General features: G+C 41.1%; 2 protein-coding genes, 1 long non-coding RNA gene and 4 other non-coding genes across 7 annotated transcripts in view; 5 read left to right on the top strand and 2 right to left on the bottom strand.

Annotated features, from left to right (window-relative positions):
* The window catches only part of LOC138020136 (uncharacterized), a 5,135-nt gene extending 1,857 nt beyond the window's left edge, over positions 1 to 3,278 (top strand). Inside the window, exons 3-5 of the mRNA XM_068867163.1 lie at positions 199 to 462; positions 1,712 to 2,281; positions 2,473 to 3,278. Of these exons, the coding sequence (XP_068723264.1) occupies positions 199 to 462; positions 1,712 to 2,281; positions 2,473 to 3,278 (1,640 nt within the window). The remainder of the gene's footprint in view (positions 1 to 198; positions 463 to 1,711; positions 2,282 to 2,472) is intronic.
* Positions 3,279 to 5,631: 2,353 nt separating this feature from the next.
* On the bottom strand, positions 5,632 to 6,213 carry LOC138019706 (uncharacterized). The gene is made up of 3 exons (XR_011126216.1): positions 6,106 to 6,213; positions 5,815 to 5,955; positions 5,632 to 5,648 (listed from the first exon to the last, which is right to left on the bottom strand). It is a non-coding gene; the product is annotated as an uncharacterized lncRNA (long non-coding RNA).
* Positions 6,214 to 7,897: 1,684 nt separating this feature from the next.
* Positions 7,898 to 15,000, bottom strand: part of LOC138020135 (uncharacterized) — an 8,045-nt gene continuing 942 nt past the window's right edge. The window contains exons 2-4 of the mRNA XM_068867162.1: positions 12,262 to 12,355; positions 9,239 to 9,290; positions 7,898 to 8,620 (exon numbers count right to left, since the gene is read on the bottom strand). Coding sequence (XP_068723263.1) covers positions 7,898 to 8,620; positions 9,239 to 9,290; positions 12,262 to 12,355 — 869 coding nt within the window. The remainder of the gene's footprint in view (positions 8,621 to 9,238; positions 9,291 to 12,261; positions 12,356 to 15,000) is intronic.
* Positions 12,758 to 12,842, top strand: Trnay-gua (transfer RNA tyrosine (anticodon GUA)). Its single transcript is given in 2 exon segments — positions 12,758 to 12,794; positions 12,808 to 12,842. It is a non-coding gene; the product is annotated as a tRNA-Tyr (tRNA).
* Trnay-gua (transfer RNA tyrosine (anticodon GUA)) lies at positions 12,994 to 13,079 on the top strand. The gene is given in 2 exon segments: positions 12,994 to 13,030; positions 13,044 to 13,079. It is a non-coding gene; the product is annotated as a tRNA-Tyr (tRNA).
* On the top strand, positions 13,301 to 13,386 carry Trnay-gua (transfer RNA tyrosine (anticodon GUA)). Its single transcript is given in 2 exon segments — positions 13,301 to 13,337; positions 13,351 to 13,386. It is a non-coding gene; the product is annotated as a tRNA-Tyr (tRNA).
* Trnay-gua (transfer RNA tyrosine (anticodon GUA)) lies at positions 13,788 to 13,873 on the top strand. The gene is given in 2 exon segments: positions 13,788 to 13,824; positions 13,838 to 13,873. It is a non-coding gene; the product is annotated as a tRNA-Tyr (tRNA).

Raw genomic sequence — 15,000 nt, 5'->3', positions numbered from 1 at the left:
CGAAGATTAGAGAAGCCTGAAAATATCAAGGAATTCAAAGACCCACTTTAACTGGTCATTTTTAAAATCTCTCCTAAGCCCTGAATTTTACTGAAGACAATTGTTAGGGTAAGTCTAAGGCTTTTGGCTTCCATCATTTTGCTTTTCTGTTATCTCTTTTGTCTCATCCTTGTTTTTCCATTTACTCTGCTTCATCAGATGGCCTTCCAACAGCCAAACGTCTTCTACAAAAAATCGTTCCACTGGGCTCGATGCCTTCCATGCCGGAGGGCTTTCCTTCCTTGTCAGAGTTGAAGACAGATAACTTTGACTACAACATCAAGAAAGGTAAAGTCACAGTAGTTGCTGATCTAGAGGATCCAGTGCAGCTCTTGGGACAAGGAATGACCCTTGATGACGTCAAAATGACATTTAAGTATGATAAAAACAATCCTGGGAGAAAGTGGAAGTTCGACGCTGAAGGTGACTTTACTTTTATTTATATGTAATGAAGCAAACATACCCAACACTATATTTCATTCGTTTCGTAGCGCACGACTGGCCTCCAGCCTAAAAAATGGTCTTTAAGGGAGGGGTACTATTAACCCCTCTTCCTGCCCTTCTTACGCAACTACCTAATAAACATGTACCGTCGTTCCCAGGGCTATTTTCCGGCGGGGAAAACCTGGGAACGAGGCTGATAAATATGGATCAATTAAGATATTTAGCATGGCGTTTTCAAGAAATGACATTCTTTTTCCCAGGGGCCACGATTCTCTCGGTCATGCAGCACCAAGAATAACGACCTCTGGCTGTTCCCGAACCAGGAAGTCTGCGAATCACGGACTTCCGCAGTCTGCGAATCGCAGTCTGCGCAATCTCTAAAATTTGAAACAATGAGTAGCTGTAAACGGTTACCAAAATAGATCCCACACAGACTGCGCGTATTTTGGAACGAGCCAGAGGTCGTTATTCTTGGTGCTGACCGAAAGAATCGTGGCCTCTGTGGACGAGAACGGACAAATGACGAATGTCACGCTAAGATTTTTAATATATATTTCTTTCCATTTCTTGCCTGTCATCCGCAGATATCGAGCAAGTTCTTTACTGCGATTTTCATAATTCTGCTGAATCTCATCTTCAAGCGCCAACGGGCAAATGCGTTTTTGGCTTCCATCAATCAAACTTCCGACGCCAAGCCGAGATTGGAGCCAAAAATCAATTGATGCGTAACATAACCTACCAATCAGCATCTTTGGCTCCCACGGTACATTTGTATTTTCGAACTTGACGCCGATGAAAAGCGATGGAATCCGTACGAATCTTTTTACGGAAGAAACACTACAAAGATATCGTAATGGTATTCTCGCTGTGAAGTAAACAAATATGCTCCGCTTCACTTTCAGGAAGCGGAGTCGATCTTCCCGGCTATGTGCGGAATTTGATTCATGGAAGCCAAAACGCACTTTGGATTGTAACCTCCCGGCGCAGAATTATCGGAAAATCGCAGTAAAGAAACAGAAAAGCTATAAGCGGAGAATTTTCATGCTTTCATGACCAGAAGAACCCGGCCCTTTACCGTTTCACGAAAATGTAATACTAAACTTCTCGGCTAATACCTCGACTGTAAAGCAAGAAATTCTGGAATAGATTTAGCAGAGTGAAACGCAAATGAGACTTCAGCAAATGAAAAGCTTGTAACTCAATTGATATTTACAATTATTTATAATAGGAAAGTGGAATCAAGGTAACATCACTGCAACAGTAAAAATCGAAGAATCCAAAATCGGCGATCATCACACAATGGTGGCAGCCGCTGACATGCTCAATGTGTACGAGGTAGCTTCCCGGCTTTCAGAGAAGAAAAGCGTTGAACACGCAGGAATAAACGCTAACACACTGAAGAACCTCACTCTCCAAAATGTGGAAATGTACTCAGTGTTCAAGGGAAATGACGACTATGTCTTTATGATTTCTGGAGACCCGTTGCTGGAGGACACACATTCGTCCGATTGCAAGGTTTTTATTCGCAAGGCCCCCAAGAAGAAAAGCGTATTTTCAGTCTTGTTGGAGTTTCAAAACGATCTGCCTTCCCGAGCTCTTTTAAAGCTGGTCAGTGACGACCTTTTCAAGATTCCATTCATCAACCATCTGATCGCAAAAACTCGAGTCTTTCGAAAGACCAGGACAAACTTCGGCTTTGTGGCCTCTACGGGAGATGTGGACAAACTACCACTTAGTTCCTTTGGCGATGGCATTCTGGCAGATGAACTACAGTCGCATATTTCCAAAGGCTTAACTTGTTGCTTCCATTCCGTTTAGGAAGCGAGGACAAGAAACCAGTAAAAGTTGCAGTCGTGGTTAATCCTCCCCTTGTAAAGTTCATTACATCTCGCCACGAGACAGTCAGCGTCGCGCAAACCTTGCATGCTTTATCACCCAGTGCGAGGATAAGAGTGCTTCCTCATGGTTTTCCTAAACTTTCTTCCGTAGACATTGACCACTTCAGTTATGATATTGGCCAGGAGACGTTTACTGTCCATGCAAAGGTACCTGATACCATAGCTGTAATTCCTGGACTCCTCAACGTGTCTGAAGTTGACATTACCTTCCGACATCGCGTAGGAGATGAATTGAACACATGGTCATTTCAGGGCGATGGCGTCTCAGAGCTAGGAGGGGCAAAAGCAAATATCTCATTGAAAACAGAAGACGAAACCAAAGTCGTTTTCATCTCTGGGACCGCCGAGAAGATGTCAGTGAAATTACTCGCTGAACAATATGGCCTTTCCTTCATTCCAGATGCGGAAAGTCAAGCAATTATCCAGAATAGTCAAATGAGTGATTTTGATTTTATACAACCAAAGATCAAGTCAGCTACTTCAGAAAAGCAGAAAAATCGATACATCCACATCTCTGGTCTTGGGAATTTCCCTGGCGTAGACAAGACTACTGAAGCTGAGGCGGTGGTATATGAGGACAAAGGGCAATTGAAAACTTCTGTTGGATTTATATTCCCAAAGATTCCAATGCCGTCCATCATCGAAGCAATTACAGGAATAGATGTGGATATGCTGAAGAAATTACTAAGAAACAGTTTCAACACCTCGCTAGTTCTTTCCTTAGACGACGATGACTCTTTGTTCGAAAACCCGACACTCTCAGGGCTATCATTCGAGAAAGGCATATCCATGGTCGGTTTGTTCCGAATGCCTGAACAATGCAGAAACGATAAAATTGTATGGCCGTCAAAACAATGCTCGAAAGTGAGCAGTGGTATCGAGTCCAAGGTCTCGTGAAACGCGATGCATTTACCTTGGCCGGAATGATTAACCGAAACTACGTGTTAGGAGAATGGTCTTGTACTAAAAGACAACATGATTAAGTGAAATTCTCTGGCCGATATCTCATATCGGGCTAAGACTTTGCCTCCTGTGAGAAGAAAACAAAATTGTAAGACATGAATAGAGTTTTTTTATCCTGCTAGGTCTCTTTTCATTCGCATTTGCTGGGCTGATGAGCACGGGAAAAAGAGACCTCTGCAATGGTTAAAAACTCACTGTGTTGAGCATTAGCGACAAAATGCTCATATGATACTTCATGTTGTGGGATCACTTAACAACAGCAGAATTACTGTGATGGAATGCATGGGACACAGCAGCTTAAATCACATTAGCAAAACATCATGAGGCACTTAGAGCAAATTTAGAGCAATTATCTTATAGTAATAAAAACCTGTGTAATCCACAACCCCTTGATATATTCTGAGGAAGAGAGCTTGATACTAAGCAAAACTCAAGCTACATGTAATGCTTGGAATGCAAATATAATATTAAGTTTCTATTCTCCCTAAAGAGGTAAACCTGCTACAATCAAGTCAGTTGATGCAACCACATTTCTGAACCAAAGAAACTCTTGGAGATTTGGAGTGAAGAAATTTAAGACAGCCAACCAACAATATAATTAGGTTTGATTTGCGGAGCACATATAGGAATTACACTTTAACAGTATAGCCTACATGAGGTCCACAAATCAAACCTGGGACAAACATCATTGTTGAAGATCAGTGCACCAAAACTGTATGTACTAGCTGTACAACTAATCACTTACACTTCTACAAAAGGAGCCTGAAATGAATTTATATCAGCCTACATGTACATAGTGTACAGTCGTATACCTTTAACTAAAATTAGGGAAGTAAAAATTATGCTCATGTTTCCCGTTTACCTTCTTGTTTGCCTTCAAACCAGGATATAAATTAAAATTTTCCTACCAATAATTTATAGAATCATTTCTAATATCATTACAAATTAAAGCTAATAATAGAAAACTCACCGCGATACACATTGGAGTACTGTACAAGTTCAAATAACACATGTTCATCTACAAAATTCAAATCCATGCAAAAATGTGAATTGCTTGTACATTAAATTAATTGCAGACTGTTCAAAAGGAGAGCTGACATACTGTACGTAGGGCACATATAATTTGTTCTAATCACTATATAATATAAAAGATTTCAATGGCAAATTGTCTTGTGGTCGCCAGATTATTAGAGAAAATAGGAGCCCAGTCATAGGTACATGTAGCATTATTGACCACAGCTTTAGAGTATCACAACCACAGTGCTACAGCCAAGAACAAATGACTGCCAGTTTGTTAAAATTATGTGACGAAGTCACAGTAGTGCATCATCAACAATGAAATCTAGATGTGAAAACCAAGGATATGTGTTATGGCATTTATGTTCAGCATTTATGAAATGATTAGCTTTAAGTCTAGGTGGAGTAGTGACTTGAAGATTTTACTCTTTCCAGCACCAGAGGATTTTACTCATCAATGATGAAGCCCTAATAATAGGGGCAAAGGAGTTGACAAAAAAAAACATCTACATGTACTCAAAAACTCAATATCTTTTATCTCTTTATTTCCTCTCCTTCTTTATACCACTCTGACTTTAAGAGTTCAGGAATGAGACATGAGTTTGCAAATCTTTCTTTATCATTACTGGTATCTGCTTACTTGATAAAACCACATTTTTATGGCCTCTTTAAATTGAATTCCCTCCTAAAAGCAGCAGGTACAAAACACAGGTCACAGGGCACAGGTCACAGGTCACAGGTCATTGTTTTACCAATACAGACAGTATCCTAAACATTCATAAAAGCTAACCTTAGGGCTAAAAACTTTTATTTAGGCCTAAGGTTAGCTTTTATGAATGTTTAGGATACTTTCTGTATTGGTAAAACAATGACCTGTGACCTGTGCCCTGTGACCTGTGTTTTGTACCTGCCATCCTAAAAGAGCTACATTGTACATTTTACTTTATCAAATGCAGCAAAATTTAATTGTTGATTGACACTGGGGAACCCCGTTACAATGTTGGGGAGAAAAATAATTTAATGTATTTCTAAGCATTCCAAGTTATAAGAGTTTTAATCTGACTACAAAGCGGAATGTCTGATCCTTAGGGGGAGGAGTGGTAGATAAATTGGGGGAGGGGGGGGAGGGGGAGAGATAAGTCAGACATCTTGATCAACTTAGGTGTCTTCTCCTTTCTGCCAAAAAAAAAAAGATTCTCTGCTTCCATTACTAAAACACCCATTGAATTTACTCACCTTCTAAGATTCCCATGACATGAGTGGGTTGTGTCTAGCATTTACAAAGGTCTACAGAAGACAGAAACGACTGTATTGTTAATTTATCCTGAAATTCCAATTGCAATGACATCAATAATTCTTGTTGATCAGCCTTGAATGACGTGATTAATTATGCATGTAGGAAAACAACAAAAACAGCTGAAAGCTTCAGCCTTTCGATGTATACTGTACTTACCCTCTCGAAATACAATCTCTCATTCAAAGCAAGAGGAAAGCTTGCGAACACAGATTTCGTGCGCTTTGTTTGTCCGAGAATGCAAACTGATAAATAAAGCATATTCCTGTCGTTTAGATGTCTTGTTCCTGGACAGGTGATCTGGAGAAAAAAGTGTATTAATTTGAGAATAGCAACCGGCAAAAACACTTCTGCATCTTCAACGATCGATCCCGGCCCATCACTTTCACTCTAAGTGTAGCCAATAATTTGCCACGTTTTGAATGAAAAATTGCTCTCTCGACTTTTCACCTGATAGATGTCCAATTCTACGGTACATGTAAGCGCTTTTCGCGGCATTGTGAGAGCAAACAGGAATAATAACAAACAGAAAAAACCTAAGGAAAGCTACGACTTTTTTTCTGCTGTCAAGGACGCCAAGGAAAGAATTGGTTACCAGGCCTTAAGTTATTAATTTTCTTCCGCTGACCAAATTGCCGTTTTCAAATGTTGTTTCCAGAGGCCTTCTGGGAAAGAAGAAAATTGTCACTCGAGGGGTGCTTTTGTGTTTAGGGTTTAGGGTGATGCAATATCCCCGACATATCTTTCAGTCAAGAGCGAAGAGCAACAACAGCTACTCAATATACTCAATATAACGGTGCGGTAAAGCGAGCAACAAAATCCTTCAACTTTCTGCCCAACATTGTCGCACTGTGTGTTGCAGAACGATGTTTCACGTTTTACCACAATCGGTATTCAAATAATTGTTGGGCAACAAAATCGCTTTCGCCAAGTTGCAGCCACGACATGAAACCGGCTTTTTGATTGGTCAGATTCGGTCACGCGAAGCCGACGTAGTCACGCGAGGAAATATAAACAAAAATAGCGGCCGCAAGAAAACAAGCGGCTGCTGTTTTTCTCATTTACTTACTTGACGAAATAAACAAGGATTCGGCCACAAAACGGAGAAAAAGGAAATGTTGTGTAAAATTTCCTAAATCCATCCGATGAAAGCTTGCAATTGCAATTGCAATTCGAAGGGCTTCGTCTTTTAGTTTCTTGTTTTTGTAGATGCATCGGGATGTATCCCATAAACAAGGGTAATCTTCGACAGCCTGGTGAAGGCGAATTTTCTATTCTTCAGTTCAAACCTTTTTACATTCGTCACTCCCTGGAGATATATTTGCGAGAGAGTCTCTCCTTCCATGGCACTCACTGAATCTCTGTCCGCCATCTTAAAGTTTGTGGAACCCCAAGAGAGGTGACATTTGTCAGTTGAATCAGGAGCAAGCTTTCTCGTTTTTTGTTGCGCGTAAATTAAAGGAAGAGTGGTAAAACGGGCAACAATCCGGAATTTTGCTGCGAAAAGTGGAAGGCTGCCCTACTTTTTGAAACACATTGATGCAACTTGGCGCAAGCGATTTTGTTGTACACACACATTGATGGCATGATGTGGTAAAACGAGCAACATCGTTCTGCAACACACAGTGCGGGACACAGTGCAACAATGTTGCGACGAAACATGCACAATTTTGTTGCTCGTTTTACCGCACCTTAAATTCTGATTTTCTCGTGGAAATGGTGTAAGTTGCGCAGGGCATAACAGCATAGACAACTTGCTGTTGTTCTAGTAACTCACCTTAAATTAAACTTTCAGGTCATAGGTTCGTCAGCAAAGAGCTCATGAGCAATTTCGTCAAATCTGTCAGTTCTGTGATGTCATCTTTGTGATAGTTGTCAATTCCTTGGTCATCCCCCCTCAGTCAATTCGTCGGTCGATTTTCGTCAGTCTAGGTCGATTTCGTCAATGTCGTTTTCGTCATTTTCGTCCCCCCCCCCCCCCCCCCCCCCCCCCCCCCCGTGGGGCTCTCAGTGCTGACGTCCCTGAGGCTCATTTCTGAACCTCCAAGGGACAACGAGGCGCCTTCCAGCCCGAGATCGCTTTCGGGTTGTTGCACCATCTTCCACATTATCTTCATCAAGAGCATGTACAGCTGCACGATGCGCATCCAAGATGCTCTTTCCACCATGCGAACGTTTGCGCGATGGAGCACCAGACTCGTTCTTTGTCTTAAATCCTTGTCGCTTAGGGCTAGTCGCAGAGTTATACACGCTTGCAGATCCAGCGCCAGCTCCAACCCTCGTCTTCAACTGATTTTGTGGTTGGAAGGGGACTTGAAGAAGCTGCGACAGCTGCTAAGATGTTCAGTCTAGAGGTGTCACAACTATCACATGGCATGTTGCCCCTCTTTAATTTATGATGTGCACGCAAAGAGGCTCCATCCAAGTTATTCTTTTCAAATTGTGGTTGTTTTGTGGATCCAGTGCCAAGTTCAATCCGATCTTTACATGATTCTGTAAGAGGAAGGCGAACTGCAAAGGCCGCCACTTCTGCCAAAATGTTTAGTCCGGGGGTCTCACAAGTAGTAGAATGCATGCTGTCTTTCTTTAGTTCCTGAAGCACTGGTGTAGTTGCAGACTCGTCATCCAAGATTTTCATTTCAACCTGCTGTGATTCGACGTCAACCTTAGTGTCATCAGCATCAGAGTCTGCGAGCGAAAGCGGAGTTGAAGCCGCAATTGCTGCTAAAACATCGGGATCAACCCAACGTTCTCTTGGGGGTGGGTCACCATTTTCAATGTCAATTTCTTCCTCCTCCTCGGATGGTTCCCGTGCTAAGCACGGCAATGGTTGTTGAGGCTTAATGGCAGCAGCAGCAGCAGCAACGGCGGCCGCGGCACGAGCCTCAGCAGCGTTGGCCGCGCGATTAGAAGCCTCCTTCCGCCTCTTCTTCTTCTCTCTCTGTGTATTGCACGATTGGCATTGCTGTCAAAGAACACAGACGTCATAGACATGGCGTTGTTGAAAGGTATCACGCGACCCTAACCCAATCACAAATACCCCAATTTAACGAACTAAGTAGAACTTCGAGAAAATTTAAGGGGCATGAAATGAACGGTAAGCGCGGAAAAGCGCTTACAAATAGTAATTGGTAATGCTCGGCTTTTCTTTCATTAGACTAAAAACTGGACTGCAGCAAGAGTAGCTAATAAAACCAAGGCAACTTCGATTAGTTTTGACATTCAGTTGGAAAACGCTATTAAATACGTTGGGTAGTATGTACAGATTCAACTTGAGATTCTATAGGATGAGGAAAGGTGGTCACGTATCCTTACCACAAGATGTTGTTTATCCCTCTTGTACGAGTACCAATGCTCGACGCAATCTCCACGGGACTACTAAATCAAAACAACCCCACAGTTGGTTAGAAACACGTACACACATTTTTATAGGATCTCGGTGGGAAGGGGTGGGAAAGTGTTCTTTGACCTCTAAGCTCTCTTCAGCTTCCTTGATTTTTTTTTTCTCTTGCGCTTTACAAATCCAAGACTAATTTGCAACGCAAAATAAAAGTGAAGCAAAAAGGACTCACTGAGAACTTACCATTTTCATCTTCTCAGAAGTTTGACCAAATTGGTAGTTCGTCTTTGCAAGGCTGTGAGGAAAAAAAGCACAAGAAATTTGTTGTAAGTAAAATCTTTCCATACCCTTTCGGTTAGTACTCTTCTTTTGCAGAGATTCTTTCCAACCGTCAAGCAAGGGGGGAAGATTGCAAAAAGAATGAAAAAAATATCTGCGAAGGATAGTCACTGATGTTATAATAATTCCTAATATAATATTATCGTGTTATTTACATTTGTTGTTTATTTTAAAAAAATGCATTATAAAATAATTCTGTGACCTTTTGGTCTTAATATTAGGTAGAGAGAACATTCAATTGTTCCTTAGACTGTATCGTGTGTCGTTGCGCGCAGGGCAACAGTTCAGCCAATTTGTGCTGGCCATCACTCTCGATAATCTGATTAAATAGAGTCAGAAACCCATAAGGGTTGAAACGTGTAACGGCCCCTTGTGTCCTGGGAAACAAGCTTCTGAATATTCAATTTGCTAAGTACCATATTTGGAACAACAAGAGAGAAACATTCAACCAATCAGTTCGCAAGAACACCGTGACGCAATACCACCAATGTTCTCGCGCGAAAATTAACTGGAGCGAGGGGTTTCCAAATATGGTACTTAGCACTGAATATTCGGAAGCTGTGAACGCGCGTTACACGTTTCAACCCTTATGGGTTTCTGATAGAGTGATACACAAGTGTTCTTTTTGTGTCACTGTCTCAACAATTTTGTCCAAGATTGCTGCCTCGCTTATTAATTTGTCACTATTTCCGATTAATTTGTCACTATTTCCGATTAAGGGCCATATTTCGTCCAGAGTTTTCTTTCCTATTTCGCCTTGTTACCGAATTTTTACGTTATATTTATGACATCTTGTATTTACTTCTGGCTAATTAAGGTACGAATAAAAATTGTTGCATTGTTTGTTGTTGTTGTTGTTGTTGGCGGGGGGTACCAGAAGATGTATCATCAAGAAAGACGTTTTAGGACATGAAATCTATTTCTCATTTTGTATGCATTGGACGGGCCTCTGGCCGGTCTTTGCACATTCTCTTGTTGCTAGACCTGTACACAAGGAGAATGGAACTCCTGCATTCATACCTCAATTTTCATTGCCTCGCGCGATCAAAAAGGACTTCGAAAACGTTTTACGTATCTGAATGGCAAAAGTAATATCATAATTTCATTCCACTTCTCGCCCATTTTGGGTTCCATTTCAAGGGCATTTTATTTTGTGGTCAGACTTTTTCAGGGACTTTGTCCTTTCTTTCGTAGTCAAAACGAAAATTTCATTTTTATGTGCATGCAGACAAAAAAGCTGGAACGAATACTTGTGTCAGTGTTTCCTGACCTAAAGTACAGAGAGGCTCTAGAGGTGACTGGTATTCCAACACTATAGAGCGAGTTTCAATCGAGTGTTGTTAAAACCAAAACCAAAGTAATTACTATGGCCAATCAAAAAGGACGGAGACAATCGAGTAAATCAATCAAAACTCGAAGTAGTTACAAGTAGCCGACACAAAGCGCGAGAAAATGTGAACGCGTTAGCCGCGATTGGTTTTGGTTTCACTTCTGATTGGTTGAAAAAGAGGCGCGAGAACTTTGAACCAATCAATGAGTGAAGTAATGCAAAACCAAAGTAATTCGCTAAATACTTTCGACACTAAATTGAAAACCGCTCTATGAAAGACTATATGTTGCAGGAAAAATCTGTTCTTAGGTTGAATCCGTTTTTACCTATGTAGGTTTAATCGTGATCCGCATTTTACCCTAGGTTGAATACGCACTCAACCTAGCTTAAGCCCCCTCCCTCCCTCCCCCTAAAAAGGATTGAAAACACCTATATCTTCCCTCCTCAAGCTCTGCCTTACGCATCTCAACACGTCTCCCTAATGTTTGGCATCATCTTGTCGGTTTCTGTATTATACACTTTTTAATTCAGTCTCAACATTACAACATAGTGAGGGAACAAAAGAACTGTACTATGCACTAATTATAACCGGCAATCGAAACTCGCACTCTCCAGACCTGTACTACTGTGTCTTCTTCACCACTACACCACAACGACGAACATGCTTAACCCAACACAGTTCTTTTTATTATTTACTTTTCTATAATTGGTCAATTGATATCTTTGTATAATAACCAAACTAATCCAAACCTGACACTAATTCTAGGCTTAATTTAGGCTCCAAAAAAGGTTCTTCAATCCATCTGAGTGCGTATTCACCCAAGGTAAGATGAGGATCACCAATTTAAACTAGGTCAAAACGGATTCAACCTGAAAACGGATTTTACCGGCAACATATACATTGAATAAACGGTGTTTCTATCTATCTATCTTTATGAAATAATCTAAATAATGCACGCATTGTGATTGGTTTTTCGCCTATATACGATCTATTAGAGGACAGACTCAAGCAGACGGCGTCATCAAAAACTTCAGTTCTTTATCACATAAAACAATTGATTCCATCTTGTGCACGTCAGTAATAATAGACTCTGTGGAAGGCGTCGAAAATGTGGTAAGAACAGCAGTGACATACTCGGCTATCGCCTCATATACTACTTTTTGTTCTTATCACAATCTGACGTCATCTGTGATCAAGCAGGTACAAACGCATATCCACAGGTCACAGGTCACAGGTCACAGGTCACAAGTCACAGGTCATTTTTTTACCAATACAGGAAGAATCCTACACATTCATTCAAGCTAACCTTAGGCCTAATTAGGCCTAAACAAAAGTTTTTGGGCTTAGTGCTAGCAATGGTTAACGGTCAGGGTTGTTTCTGAGTTGGAAAAAACAATGACATGTGACTTGTGACCTGTGACCTGTGACCTGTGTTTTGTACCTGCACTCTGTGATCTCTTACTGAACAGACGCCCGGCAACATGGAATCTATTTGTTAAATCTATCTCAGCGGCCTTCCGACGACGTCAAACACGTTTCAGACTCTTCTCCGTCTCACATTTTCCAATTTCAAAAGCAAATGAATAAGCTACTCACGTTGCACACAGTTTACTGGTCTTCTTTTGAGTCCACAGTCCTCTTGCCTTTTGTCTCCGTGTTTGTTCCTCAGCTAAGGGATCTTCGATGAGGTCTTTAAATACAAACAACAAGATAACAACATGACTAAGCGACAGAATTGTGATGGATCCTGTGGGAATCGTTTAATTATGAGCAGACTTTGGTTATGTTTTCCCTGTCTTTCTGTCTGCCGATTGGCTGTTTCGAGTAGAAATCGTACTTGGTACACCTTCGATAGCTCAGTTGGTAGAGCGGAGGGACTGTAGAGTGTGGTAAGATATCGTTAGGTCGATGGTTAGAATCCGGCTTCGAAAGATTTTTTAATCATCTGGATTTAAACACCAAAGAAGGCCTTTCGATTATCGATGTCCTTTTAACATATATTTACCGTTAAATTATGAGCGTAGCTTGGTTACGTTTTCTCTGTCTTTCTGTCGGCCAAGTGGCTGTATTGAGTAGAAATCGTATTGGTAAACCTTCGATAGCTCAGTGGGTAGAGCGGAGGACTGTAGAGTGTGTTAAGACATCCTTAGGTCGCTGGTTCGAACCGGCTCGAAGGGTTTTTGATATGTGATTTTAAACCCCAACGAGGCCTTTCGTTATCGACGTCCTTTAACATATTTTACCGTTAAATTATGAGCGTAGCTTGTTACGTTTTCTCTGTCTTCTGTCTGCCAAGTGGCTGTATTGAGTAGAACTCGTATTGGTACACCTTCGATAGCTCAGTTGGTAGAGCGGAGGACTGTAGAGTGTGTTAAGATATCCTTAGGTCGCTGGTTTGAATCCGGCTCGAAGGAGTTTTTTGATCATGTGGATTTAAGATATCGTTATGTCGATGGTTAGAATCCGGCTCGAAGGAGCTTTTGATCATCTGGATTTAAACCCCAACCAGGCCTTAGGATTAAAGTTTTCCTGATAAATTATATTTATCGTTAAACTATGAGCATAGCTTGCGTATATTTTCTCTGTCTTTCTGTCTGCCGAGTGGCTGTTTTTAGTAGAAATCGTATTTGGTACACCTTCGATAGCTCAGTTGGTAGAGCGGAGGACTGTAGAGTGTATTAAGACATCCTTAGGTCGCTGGTTCGAATCCGGCTCGAAGGAGTTTTTTGATATGTGGATTTAAACCCCACGAGGCCTTTCGATTATCGATGTCCTTGTAACTTATATTTACCGTTAAAGTATGAGCGTAGCTCTGTTATGTTTTCTTTGTCTTCTGTTTGCGGAGTGGATAATTGGACTAGAAGTCGCAATTGCTATACTTTTGATAGCTTAGTTGGTAGAGCGGATGACTTTAGAGTGTGGTAAGATATCGTTAGGTCAAACGTTAGAATCCGGCTCGAAGGAGATTTTGATATGTGGATTTAAACCCTAACCAGGCCTTACGATTAAAGTTTTCCTGATAAATGATATTTATCGTTAAACTATGAGCATAGCTTGCTTATATTTTCTCTGTCTTTCTGTCTCCCGAGTCGCTGTTTTGAGTAGAAAGCGTATTTGGTACACCTTCGATAGCTCAGTTGGTAGAGCGGAGGACTGTAGAGTGTGTTAAGACATCCTTAGGTCGCTGGTTCGAATCCGGCTCGAAGGAGATTTTTGATATTTGGATTTAAACCCCAACGAGGCCTTTCGATTATAGATGTCCTTGTAACTTATATTTACCGTTAAATTATGATCGTAGCTTGGTTATGTTTTCTTTGTCGTCTGTTTGCGGAGTGGATAATTGGACTAGAAGTCGCAATTGCTATACTTTCGATAGCTTTGTTGGTAGAGCGGATGACTTTAGAGTGTGGTAAGATATCGTTAGGTCGATGGTTAGAATCCGGCTCGAAGGAGATTTTTGATCATCTGGATTTAAACCCCAACCAGGCCTTAGGATTAAAGTTTTCCTGATAAATTATATTTATCGTTAAACTATGAGCATAGCTTGCTTATATTTTCTCTGTCTTTCTGTCTGCCGAGTGGCTGTTTTTAGTAGTAATAACAAAGTGGGCAAAATTACTGAATGCTAATTGGTCAATGAAGAGGGTATTTTTTCTTAATTTTGCTTGAGAAGAGGGCAAAATTACTCGCTCACGATTGGTCGAGCGCCAAAAATTCTCGCTCCTGATTGCCTGAACGTACGTCTTCCACATTCAGTTGGTTTCTTCTGTTTGAGCAAAACAACTTCGTCTTCATCGAAGTTTGTCTTTTAATTCGCGCTGCATTAGCCGAAAAGGCGTAAAGATTAAGAACTAGGTTTATAATATGATCTGGAATTTGAATTTTCGAGTGACAAGAAGAAGGGCAAAAGATTTTTTTCATGAAAAGCTTAAAACTTGGATAGACTTACATGGCGCCCGGCGTAGCGGGATCGTGTGGTTGAAAAACAAAATGATTTCTTTCGTCAAGGGCTTTCAGTTTACCACGACATCTTGCAGCTCAACAAAAAAGGTCACAGAACAATTTGCCATTGACGGGAGGAACAAGTAGCTCAAATTTGGTGGATTTCTTTGGACAAACCGTTTGCTATGTTTACGGATGCGTATTTGCGAATTACGGTTGTTTCGCCCGAAAGCCTGTTCGCCCGACGCAGATTCGCCCGAAGCTAAAGATGATTCGCCCGATGATACCAATCAATGATACTAACAAAATTAGGACAAGGAACGTGAATTTTTCGATTCCTCGCCAAAGATTCCTTATTGACTTTTCGCCAGTTTGATAGAAAGTGCCATCAAA

The sequence above is a fragment of the Montipora capricornis genome, chromosome 10, assembly GCF_036669925.1.
Source record: "Montipora capricornis isolate CH-2021 chromosome 10, ASM3666992v2, whole genome shotgun sequence".
Classification (NCBI taxonomy): Eukaryota; Metazoa; Cnidaria; class Anthozoa; order Scleractinia; family Acroporidae; genus Montipora; species Montipora capricornis.
This window is presented reverse-complemented; position numbering and strand designations above follow the sequence as displayed.